Source organism: Natrix helvetica (genome assembly GCF_964273705.1).
Source record: "Natrix helvetica genome assembly, chromosome: 1".
Classification (NCBI taxonomy): domain Eukaryota; kingdom Metazoa; phylum Chordata; class Lepidosauria; order Squamata; family Natricidae; genus Natrix; species Natrix helvetica.
In genome coordinates, this window is record NC_138548.1 from 286,143,136 (window position 1) to 286,156,186 (window position 13,051).

Genomic DNA, 13,051 nt, shown 5'->3' on the forward strand with positions numbered 1-13,051 from the left:
TACAGTGCTTTTGTTGGTGAAAAATCCACCCCCATACACTGGAGGTGGGGAACCATGGCCCCTTTAAGACTTGTGGGCTGGCTAGCTCAGGAATTCTGGGAGTGGAAATTCACAAGTCATAAAAGTGCCATCGTTCCCCACCCCTGCCCTACTCCTACACCAAAAGGGTAAAAGCTGCAAGATTGATGTGCAGTGTATTTAGTTGCTTAAAAAAACAACAGATGTGTGAAAAATCCCCTTAGGTTGCTATAGTGATGGGACTTTTCCAACATGGTTGCCACCTCACGAATAGGGAGTCACCCCACATGGCACTCAAGTCATGGTGTCAGAATTCCAAAGGCATGAAATTGATCACCTCAAAATGTTTAGGGACCCCTGACTAATGCAATAGCTTTGTACAGATATTAGTAATAATATTGGTGCTAGATTCAAGAATTCTTTCCGAGTTATTTACAAATTCCATCTCTGAGCTTGAAGAGCATACATATTGATGGCAATTTTGTCATGATTCAGTGTGTCTGTTAACGTCCCCTTCTATTTTGCCAAAAGAGTTTCTTACAGAGTAAAAACATACTCCGAAATTAAAATGATGTTTATTTCATTTGAAGTTGTAGTAAAAGAAAGACTAACTACCTCGGCTGCTTGCCCTTCAGTTAGGCATCTTCCCTCACAAAGCTTTTATTTCCTTCTTTTCTACCCTTTAGGTGCCCTCGCAATATTGATTCCTCGCTTGGACATTGTCATAGCTTTGGTAGGCTCGGTGAGCAGCAGTGCTCTAGCACTTATTATTCCTCCCATTTTGGAGATCTTCACCTATTACTCGGAAGGCCTGCATCCCCTCATCCTGGCCAAAGATATTCTCATCAGCCTCTTTGGTATTACTGGCTTTGTTGTGGGGACATATGAATCCCTCTATGAACTGATTGTACCAACTGTGTCCAATGCCACCGTTGCTTTACCATGACACTGTAGCCTGTTTTTACTTTGAAAAGTTATCTGCAGTTCGGATGGATCTTGAGTTTCTTCATAGCAACTGCAGGAACTTGGGGCTGCTCCTTGCTTTCTATTTATTTTATAGATTAAACAGATAAGGCCATGGTTAAAAAAGAAGGGGCTATTTTTTAATGCTTTTATTTATTTATGCTTCTTTTTTTGTGTGGGGTTGATTTAGGAGACATTTTTTTTAAGTGTGCTCCATTATGATTAACCCTACCTGGAAGAAACTGAATGTCTTGCAAGCATCTTGGATTTTACTAGACTTCTGGATCAAGGGCAGTGAATGTGGGGAGAACTAGGAGCCCTAATACTCCTCACCAAATGATTTTTATGAAACCTTTTGAGCATCATGTTACCAGTTCATTTTTGTTTTCATTGTTCTTGTTCTAAACTACTTCAGGCTATCAATTTAGAAACTATAGGTCTCGTTTCTGAAATAAATTCCTCCTGAGCTTGAAAGTGGTAGCTAACACAGAAGAAGGAAGTGCAAATGAAACTCGATGTGTAATATTAAAAACAGATGCTGTAAGTTCATGCTCCTGTCCCATGAAGTTCTGTGTCTATTGGTAATAAAACTGAAAGCTGAAAACAGCATCAAGCTGTATAATCTATAATTGTCAGCAACACCAATTGGACTGCATATAAAATTAGAAATAAGGTTTATATTGCTGAATCCAGCACAGTGCTAGCTTGACCTCTATAGCAGGGTTCATATCAAATTGCTGTGGGGAAAAAGACACGTGTAAGTTGGACAGGAGATTGAAAAATGTTTTAAAAGATTTTTTTTATAGTTGTGTAAACAACAGGATATTATAAACCAATTCTCTGTTGTAAGCTTTTATTTGTTGTAGCATCAAGGATCATTCACTAAGCATACATTTTGAAAAATGCCTTGAGTGTCATGATTATAATCCAAGTTCATGTGATATTTCACACTATATATCTATGTACACTATAAAAACATAAGGTGAGTCAGATGCATAGTTGTAACTTCTGAATTATTTTGCTTCTGGATAATGGAAACACTTTTGAGAGCTACTAAAGAATCATAGCCAATTAGTATGTGTACATAGGTTAAATCCATGGCCCAACTTTCATGGTTTTCTTATTTCATATAAGAGGTCCTGAAAAGCTAGCCAATCAAAATAGATAAATAACTTGATTGAGCAGGCACATGGAGATTCTTCTATTAAAAGTGCAATACACATCCTATTTTCTGTTATTTGCCTTTGTTCTTAGGAGCACTGTTTTCAGAAGCAGTCTTGAAATTAAATAGTTTACACAAAGGTTATTTTCAGAATTTTCTTCCTAAGATTTCAGCTGCTTCGTGCCATTATTAAATATATGATACTACCATTTCGGTTTTCTAAACTAATCATACCTGCGGCTTGCATTTTAGTTTCTTCTGTTTTTATCTAATTAGCCAAACGATCTGAATTTGATTGAACTCATAAATTATAATTAAAATGTAATTTACCAGGAAGCAATTTGTGCTCCCTGAATTCAGTAGGGCTTATTTCTGTCAGCTTATGGCTTTTTTTTTTAAAAAAAGAAGGAAGATGGGATGCATACCATTGTTTATTTCTTCCAGTAATCATGATTAGGTTGTATCTTTATCTTTGCTCTTGAATAAGCCACACAGGATGAAGAAGGGAGTAAGGAATGACCACTTTTCAGATATGGCAACCAAATATTTATTTAACACTTTAAATGGAAACTGAAATGTGGGGTTTTTGAATTATTTTGGAAATGTTTTGTAGTCTGGTTTTAAATATCATTGTCATGATTTATCTACTTTTTATGCATTGCTGTATGGTTGATGAAATAATTAAATGAATTGCGAGTTAGCTTCCTATCACCTTTCTCCTTCCTCTGAAAGTACAGATGTCTCATTAACTCTAGGACAGTGATGGTGAACCTATGGCATGCGTGCCACAAGTGGCACGCGGAGCCATTTGTCAGGGCACGCGAGGTGCTGCCTGTGAGCTGGCCAGCGCACATGAGCGCGCTGGCCAGCTGAGTTCACCTTTTTAAAAGCTATTTTTCACCTTCCCCAGGCTCCAGAGGCTTTATAGGAGCCTGGGGAGGGCGAAAAGAGCCTCCCCCCCCCGGAGGCTTCAGGGACCATCCGGAGGCTTCCCTGAAGCCTTTGGAACGCTTAAAACCACCCTCCGAGCAAACCGGAAGTGACTATAAAGCCTCTGGAGCCTGGGGAGGGCGAAAAAAGCATGTAAAAAGGGGGGGGTGTTGTGCGCGCATGCGCACTGGGGGATCGCGCATTACATTATGGGTGTGGCACACCCGCACATGACCCCCCTGCGCTCCCCCCACTTGTGGCACGTGAGCCAAAAAAGGTTCGCCATCGCTGCTCTAGGATATACTTGGGGTTTATATTTCTTTCCCCATATACTGGTAGTAAAGCATGTGAGAAAATAGACAAACATTCAATGTTCTTCTCTTGGCAACATAATGGTGAAATGTAAATTAAAAATGCTTTCAATTTTGCCAGTGAACCCAGGACACTCAGACATAAGCAGAACCCTGCAGGTTAGTGATATTGTATGTTTACACCATGATTAATTTGAACCTAACAATCCCGACCTCCGGTCCTTCCGACGCACCCTAAAAAGTTGGCTTTTCCAGAAAGCCGGCCTGGCCTGAACAAAATAAAATAAATGATTGATTTAATTGTTAATTTTAATATAATTTTTAAAATGTTATTGTTAATATTAATTGGGTTTGTTTTTGGATACTCTTGTCTAATTTCCTTTTTAACTTTTGTAATATGTGTTTTTTTAAATGTTGTATGCCGCCCTGAGTCCTTTGGGAGAAGGGCGGCATATAAATCCAATAAACAAACAAACAAACCTTTGCCAGGTAGCCAGAATAGTAAAGAGGAAATAAAATGTAAAATGGTAATGACACATTTCTTAACTTAAAAAAAAATAAACGGATATTTTGACTTTATAATTATTACAAGCAGTAGAATTGATAATGTTACGCTTGTGCATTCTTGCGCTTGAACTGTTAAAAGGGATGATGTGATTATTAGCACTGAAACAGAAGCAGAATGGATGCAGAAAGTAAAAAAACAAGTCGCAAATGAAGTCGCAAAGAAACATTATTAAATTGGATACTGGCTTTTTCACTTTAGGATTACCCCACTTTTCAAATAGCAAGTGCCATTAAGACCAATTTGGTAGATGCTCTTAAATATAACCCCCGTAGAAAATTCAGGATTTTAACATTTATTGATTTGTAGATCTTCCATTATTTGAAAAATTCATTGTCGCATAATATTGTTTTGATGGCTAGTAGTTGTATTAGTCACAGCCACTGAATGAAATTATTTTGTTCACTTATTTATCAATAGATGCCTTAATATGTCTTTGTACTTTATGGTTCTATAAAACTTTGAACACTATGCGAAGCATTCTTCTCGGTGGGAATAGTACTTTTTCTTAACTTCTAGAAAATGAACAGTTTTTGCAGTCAGGAGTTTAATGAAAAAAGTCTACATCAGACATTACCACTAATTATAACCTATATCCTTGGCATTGTGGCTGATGTGTTGGTCTACATGATAAAATTGCCTGTATACAATTATCTTTTACTGTTTCTTCCCCACCCCCCTAGAATAAACTGCGGCCTATTTGTATGTTCTTGCACAGCACAGAAAGAGGCAGTTTTGAATTATTGGATTATCTATATACTTGTTTCCAGTAATCCTCATAGAAGGAAAAAGCTACAGCAATGGCCATATTAAGAGGTTTTTTAATCTGTTGTCTAGTTGTGTCTAATGTAGTCATGTCCTCCTCAGATCTCATACTGAGTTGGTAATTATGAGATTTGAAGCAAACATTTCTGATTTCTCTGTAAGTTATCTTTGTAGTCTAGTCTGTTCTGTCTCTGATAATGAGCAAAAAGGGCATTTCAGTGTCAGTCAGATCTGTTTACTTTGATTTATTTGTAAACGAAGCGATTGCACCTGTGAAATTAGATACCGTAAGTGCAAAATACAAACACAGCTTTGATATTCCTCAAACATCTATGATTATCAAAGAAATCCCCAAATTTGACTTCCAAAGGGGGACACATTGAAGTTATGGAGATGTGTGCATAGATCTAAGAAACTGGAACACTACATATTTGGAGACTTAAATGAAAACACCAGCTAATGTTTGTACAGAGCTTTGGGAAGAGTTTCCAATTCCTCAAGGTTACTCTTAACCAACCTTAATTGGTCCTTTGCCTTAAATTATATATACTTCTGCTCCTTTTAGGGTAGCTTGGTGACACATATTTAACTATGGTGCAGAATCCGGCAAACATATTTCGGGTAACCTAAATTTGGGAAATGCATGCAATTATCCTGAAATGTTTCTACAAGGAGTGACTTTGAGGATAGGAAACAATGTCTGTTTGTGTGTCTATCGAATCAGTCATTATTTATTTATGGCTATTTGTCTGTACAGCAAGCCACTATGTACTTTGGGTGTACTGTGTAGGAGACACAGGTGATATTATGTATGATAATGCTGTAACTGAATGATATATTTTACTGGATGTTTCATTAAATAAATTCAGTTTTTTTTACTGTATTATAAGGTGACTTTATTTGCTTCTTTTTCAGATTGTTTCTAATTTGTAATACTTAATGAAGAGGAGATAATAAAGTAATAACAAACATGCACTGGCTATGTGAACTACAAACTACACAGGGATGGGCTTCAAAAATTGCAGCACCAGGTTCGCTGCCCCGCTGCTGGATGGGCGTGGCCATGGTGGGAATGGCTTAGTCGGTTCCTGCACCACTACAGGGAGGGAATGTTTTTCACCCTCCCCAGGCTCTGCAGGCTTTCCTCGAACCTCTGGGAAAGCAAAAACTGCTTTGCCCGGGCTCCAGAGGTCCTCCAGAGCCCAGAGACAGGCCCATTTCTGGACTTCTGGAATTTCCAGTAACTCCGTTTTTCACTCTCCCTGAGCTTCCGCCCGGGTCCTGCACTTACCTGGCATGATGAACAGGCCGTGTGGAGACTCCTGGGAGGGGTGGCGTGGTGTGGCCAGCCAGGGGGATTGCTGAACTGGGCAGAATCCTAGCTAGAGGATTGCCCGAACCCGTGCGAACCCCCAGCAGCCTGCTACTGAAACTACACAAAATCAATGCAGCCATTGTTGTACTCTTCACAATTTAAAAACTAATAAACCTATGACAAGACACAACCACTGTGAAAGTTGCAATACAAGCTATTCCTACTTGGCATATAAGAGTATTTCTGGCAAATGTGTGCTCCAGTTCTTCAGGCAGTGAGAACTTGGAATGGTGTAGTGGTTGTTGGAGCAGGACTGGAGAAACCAAAGTTCAACTAGACACTCAATCCTGGAAGCTCTGCCCAACTTACACTCAAGGTTGTGGTTTGGGATAAAATAGGTCTTAAAGTATGCTTAGATTAATTGTCAGCGAGTATAGAATTTTAGGAGCCCTGGTAGCACACTGGTTAAAATGTAGTATTGCAGGCAAACTCTGCCCACAGCCTCAAGTTTGATCCTGATGGGACTTCAAGGTACATTCAGCCTTCCATCCTTCTGAGATTGATAAAATGAGGACCCAGATTGTTGGGGGCAATATGTTGACATTGTAAACTGCTCAGAGAGGAATATAAAACACTGCGGGTAATATATAAGTCAAAGTGCTAGTGCTATTTAAGCAAACAGTTTTCATGAATCCTCTACTCGCATAAAATCCATTAGCAGATGTTTTAATTAGGAATTGGGGGTCTGCAAGGATTTTTTTTAAAGCTTCCAACTCCAAACCTACCAACTCACCCATTGAATATTCCATGTTTCACCAAAATAAAGCTTTACAAATCATGTTCTGTCATAGGGGACACTGATACCTTGAAAAAAGTTATTGCTGTCTCAATTTGAGTCATAAGACCTGAAAAGTAAAGGTGTTGATAGTCAAATTCTCAAGGCTACATGTAGTATATTCCAATTTATCATAAAAAATAGCCAATATAAATATATTTGTTTTAACAGAATAACAGAATTGGAAGGAACCTTGGAGGTCTTCTAAGCCAACTTCCCTGCCTACGCAGGAAAACCTACGCCACTTCAGACAAATGGTTATCCAACATCTTCTTAAAAACTTCCAGTGTTGGGGCATTCACAACTTCTGGAGGCAAGCTGTTCCACTGATTAATTGTTTTAACTGTCAGGAAATTTCTCCTCAGTTCTATGTTGCTTCTCTCTTTGATTAGTTTCCACCCATTGCTTCTTGTTCTACCCTCAGGTGCTTTGGAGAATAGTTTGACTCCCTCTTCTTTGTGGCAACCCCTGAGATATTGGAAGACTGCTATCATGTCTCCCCTAGTCCTTCTTTCTCTTAAGCTAAACATACCCAGTTCCTGCAACCGTTCTTCATATGTTTTAGCCTCCAGTCCCCTAATCATCTTTGCTGCTCTTCTCTGCACTCTTTCTAGAGTCTCCACATCTTTTCTACATCGTGGTGACCAAAACTGAATGCAGTATTCCAAGTGTGGCCTTACCAAGGCATTATAAAGTGGTATTAACACTTCACGTGATCTTGATTCTATCCCTCTGTTGATGCAGCCTAGGACTGTGTTGGCCTTTTTGGCAGCTGCTGCACACTGCTGGCTCATATTTAAATGGTTGTCCACTAGAACTCCAAGATCCCCCTCACAGTTACTACTGTTAAGCAAGGTACCACCTATACTGTACCTGTTAAGTATTAAATATTTTTAAAATGTCCACAATAAAGGAAAAGACAATGGCCAAAGAGAATGGATTGATGTTGGATGATCTCAGTTTATGAATGGAGCAGAGGTGGGTTGCTCCTGGTTCGGCCTAGTTCAGCCAAACTGGTAGTGGCAGCAGCAGGAGGCTCTGCCCATCCGCCCGTATGCTTCTGCACATGCGTGCACACATGAGCAAACCAGTAGTAAACTGGTTAGCAACCCACCACTGGAATGGAGGGTGATCAATTATTAAAATATGAGCATAAGCATAAATAATTTCAAGCTTCAACCATCCTAAATTGGCAAATTGAGCACCAAAGACTGCAGAAAATTCTCCAATTTCTTGGCTTTTAAGCCTCTTATGTAGAAACCTGGGGGAGGGCAGTTTATATGATCCTCTATTAAAAAAACTGGATACCTGAATGATACCCATGGATGTGCTGCGTTTTATAAAAATAGTGGATCCACAGATCTTCACTCCTTGTTAAATGAATTACTTGCTTTTCCAACAAAGGTTACTTGAGTTTCTCCACCCCACCCTGCTATCCCTAACTGACTTCAAATTCATTCCATGGAAGTTAGGCAAGTATAAACATCACATGCTTTCCCATGTGGTTTACTTTGTCTGGGAACAATTTCTGGTTACCCTAACCACATAAGATTTTCTCCATGACAATTTCTCCCTAGCCTGTTCTTTCAAGTCTACCAATGGTGCACTCATTACCACTGTAACTGAGTCCATCTAACTTGCTGGTGGTTGTCTCTTCTCTTTTCTTCCACCTTTCCCAGCATTAGAGCTGGGTCTTCGCATAATGTGTCCACAATGAGATAATTTGAGCCTGATCATTTGTGCCTCAAGTGAGAACTCTGGGTTGATTTGTTGAATGATCTATTTGTTTGGTGTTTTTTTTTTTTTGGCTATCCACAGTATTTTCTAAGTTAACCCCTAAATTCAAAGGATTCAGTACTCTTCCTATCCTGCTTCTTTAAAGTCTAATGTTCTAATCTCTAAAGGGAGAATATTCCGTAATGCAGGGACTAAGCAGAAATAGCCCCTCCTTCTAATTCCTGCCAGTCAATGCTCTTTGGTTGATGGGATATGCAGCATGCCCAATCTATTGGATGAAATCATTAATTTAAATAAGTGCATACATTTATTACAGGGAGTTCCTACTTATTATTTATTTTCATCAGCATGCCTGTCTGTAGGAACCTTACTGTAATATGCTCCGAAAAGACAGGGATGCATGTTCGGAAAACTCATCGGGTTCTGCAAAATGGCACCCAATCCAAGATACCACCAAGTTTTCCCATGGACACTGCTGGCAAAATCAGCATCACCAAAGTCCATTAACAGAAGAAAGAAAAGAAAGCTAGTGGTAATGTCTGTGGTCCCTCTACCTTATTCTCTCCCAGAAGCAACAATCCAGCAACGTTGCCTTCTCCAAGTCACTGGTTATCAATATAATCCAACAGCTAGGACAGGAATAGTGCCAGAGATGAAAATCAGACTCGTGCTTTTTAAAGGAAAGTTTGCTTAAGAATTTAGTCACATTGTAATTAAAGACGCACGTAAGTAAGCGCTGGAATGCAGTGTCCTTGAACTTGCATTATTGATGATATCAAACCAGCTTTTTAATTATATTTTGAAATGCAAAACATTTATTTGGATTTCACTTTAGGAAGTCAAATATACTGGGGTTATTTCTAAGAAATGTTTTTGTTTAGATCAAAACTCTGTTTGGGTTTGTGCATGTGTGTGAATGGCTTTCAACTGATGTTCAGCCAGCTATTTTCAGCATCTTTGCTAATCAAGCCTGCTTTGATTCAGTGCCCTATTTGCTGTGATGTTTTCATGCTGATTAATAAATGGAGGAAATGCCATCAAGGCAATTAACACCTGGGCAATTTCAATCATTAGATACAAAGCTGGATAAGTGGACTGGACTCGAGCAGAACAAAAAGCCCTAGATAGGAAGACTAGAAAAATGATGACAATGAATCATGCCCTTCATATAGACAGCAATGTTGACCTACCCTACTTATAAAGAAAATTGGGTGTGGAATGCTGGAAGTACATCAGACAGCTGAAGAACAAAAGGGGCATTGGAATAGTAAAGAAACTGCCCTGAAGCTAGCATTCCATGCAGGCTTACTGAATATAGGACAGACTAAACTGGCCTACGAGGAAAATCATATGAAGAATAGAAGACAAACTTAGCAAGGCAAGTATTACATAGTTAGCACATCAAAAAAAAGCAGGCAAAGCAGATAACAAAAAGACCTAGCTAAGAGGTAGAAAACTGAAGAAACAGAGGGACCAATTCTGACTGCACAAGACCAAGCCTTAAGAACAAATGCATACAAATTGAAAAGGTAGCAATGGACATCAAATACCACTTCTGTAATGAAGCTGAAGAAACACTGGACCACATAGGTTAGCGGCTGCAAGAAGATCTCACAGACTAACTACAAACAATGGCATGACAAAGTAGCAGCAACGCTGCACTGAAATATCTGCAACAAATATCATTTGCCTGCAAGCAAGAACTGGTGGGACCATAAAATAGACAAAGTAATAGAAAATGAAGATGCCAAGATGTTCTGGGGCTTTAGAATTAAAACAGACAAGCACCTGCCACATAACCCCGCAGTCTTAACAATTGTTCATAAGAAAGACAAAGAGTCTGGATAGTGCATGTGGTAGTACATGGAGACAGCAGAACTGAAGAGAAAGAACTGGAAAAAGAATCACAAAGGCAAAGACCTGCAAATAGAAATAGAATGTCTGTGACAAAAGAAAGCCAAGATAGAACCAGTAGTAACAGGCATCCTGGTTGCAATCCTAAAACATCAAGTGCACCACTTTAATACCCTGAGTTCCCCATGTATTTTTTTAAATGACAAATTAAAAGTACAGAAATGAAGCATTTCCTAACCTGCTCATTATATTTTGAATACTCTTTTTCAAAAGGTAGAATTTTCTAGTTTTAACAACAGAGGTTTTCACTGTTCATAGTATTGCAACCCTTCTAACTGCAGTGGAAACTATTGTTGATTGTCAGTATGGACAATCAAGACTCCATTGGTGCCACTTTTTGAGTAAGACCAAAGTAATTTTAGACATGTATGTTTATGAGTACAATGGAATTTATATCCTTTCCAAAGGATTCATTTTCCCATCAAGGAACATGGGAAGCTGTCTTGAACTGGCCCCCAGTTGAGAATTCTGGAGACTTAGTCTGGGACAACATGCTTGCAAAGTAAGTTGTCCACCCCAAATTACCTCTTAACCCCTAATTAAGATGAAGAGTTGAGATTGATAGTTTTAATCCAGATATGCTTGGGTAATAGTTTTGCTCTGGGGCTAGTTCCCATATTTCATCCCCATTATATTGACTAGGTATGTTCATATTAGTCTAGAAAAAACTTTGATATCAGGTCTTTGCACAGACTTTGCACACATCAGCTATTTATTTATAACTTTCAGGCAAGGAAATTAATTCAGATCTTATTACTGGAAGGAGTGATAGTCCACTGATTCTTCTCCCTGATTGATCAAGGGCCTGATTGAATAGAAATTTTGAGAGTTGGGATCCCAATAAAAAGACTCCTCAATTGAGAAAAAATCATTTTTCCTTGCACTTTGCATAATATGTAACTTATACATATCACTTTCATGGTTATAGAGGCCAAGTTAAAGAAGGAAGGCAGACAACTCCGATAGTACATTGCAATATAGTTCAATATTATATGCCAGAGAGCAAGAAACAGACCCAAACAACATCTGTGCTCCTCACCTTTGACCAAAACTCAGAGGGTGTTTCCAGCCCAAGTATTTATTGTACAATTCCATTGCAAAAGTCCAAACAGTGGCATTTTCCATTCGAAATCTTCCCACGGTTCTCTACAAACCTTCTTTTCTTATCACAGATAATAAAAGGAGAAACATGGCTTAGCTGGGTAATGACTTTTGACTGGCAGCACTAACAGCCTTCCACCTTGGTATAAAAAAAGATGTTGAGATTCTAGAAAGAGTGCAGAGAAGAAGCAATCTAGAACTAAGGAGAAATTTCCTGACAGTGAGAACCTGAAAATACTCAACTATCAGCTTTTTGTATAAAACTGTTTTATTGTCTTAAAACAAACAAACAAAAACAATAAACTGATCCATACTTGGCATAAGATTAGTCAGTAGAAGTTTGCAAAGTGTGTAGAACTATGTTTTTCAACTGAAAGTATCAAACAGAGTCTGGGCTGTTATTTTAGTTTTTGTCTAGCATTATAAAAATTTGTGCAATGTAAGTAGCTGCAGTTAGAAATAATTAAATGAACTTTCTAGATTCTTCTAGAAAGTTGTATAGTATTGGGTTGAGGGGGAGCTCAGCCAATTTCATTGTCACATGTTGTTGCACTGACAAACAAATAATAATGTTAATTATTATTCAAAAATATAACAAGGAACTGAGGAACTCTAGCAGCATTCCACTATATGCGAGTAGCACCATAGAGAAGTTAGAACTTGTTTCCTAATTGGCTTCACAGTTTGGGATCATTTAATATGAAATTTCATTCAGTAGACCCAAAAGAGTTGTGTTAATACCAAGGTAGTATAAATTTCCTTTGAATTACTAGCATGTTTATATTGTATTATATTTCATTACATTTTAACTATATGTACCATTCATCTCAACAATATTGACATTTCATCATTTATCATCATATTTTTTTTCATAAACAGAGAGAGGAAGGGAGGGGAGAGACAGAGACACACACAGAGACAGAGATGGGGGAGGGAGGAGAGAGAGAGAGAGCTACAGAGAGAATTACAGAGAGAGACAGAGAGAGGAAGGGAGGGGAGAGACAGAGACACACACAGAGACAGAGATGGGGGAGGGAGGAGAGAGAGACAGAGATACAGAGAGAATTACAGAGAGAGATAGAGAGAGAGGAAGGGAGGGGAGAGACAGAGACACACACAGAGAGAGATAGAGAGGAAGGGAGGGGAGAGAAAGAGACACACACAGAGACAGAGATGGGGAGGGAGAAGAGAGAGACAGAGATACAGAGAGAGAATTACAGAGAGGGAGGGAGGGAGGAGAGAGACAAAGAGCCACAGAGAGAGAGAGACACACAAACACACAAACACAGAGAGAGACAGAAAGAGAGAGAAAGAGAAAGAAAGGAAGAATTGGTGGCTGTTTTGTTTTTTCTTTCCTTTTTTTCTTTTTAAAAGAAAGGCACTCTTTCCACTTAGAGCCGGGAGCCTGCTCTTAAACTTCCCAGACAAAATTTCA

General features: G+C 38.9%; 1 protein-coding gene across 5 annotated transcripts in view; it reads left to right on the top strand.

Annotated features, from left to right (window-relative positions):
• Positions 1-5,597, top strand: part of LOC309396817 (proton-coupled amino acid transporter 1-like) — a 35,224-nt gene extending 29,627 nt beyond the window's left edge. For all 5 annotated transcript variants that reach the window (XM_081962279.1, XM_081962277.1, XM_081962278.1 and 2 more), the window contains one exon: positions 705-5,597. In XM_081962279.1, the coding sequence (XP_081818405.1) occupies positions 705-964 (260 nt within the window). In that variant the 3' untranslated portion in view covers positions 965-5,597. The remainder of the gene's footprint in view (positions 1-704) is intronic.
• Positions 5,598-13,051: the final 7,454 nt, after the last annotated feature.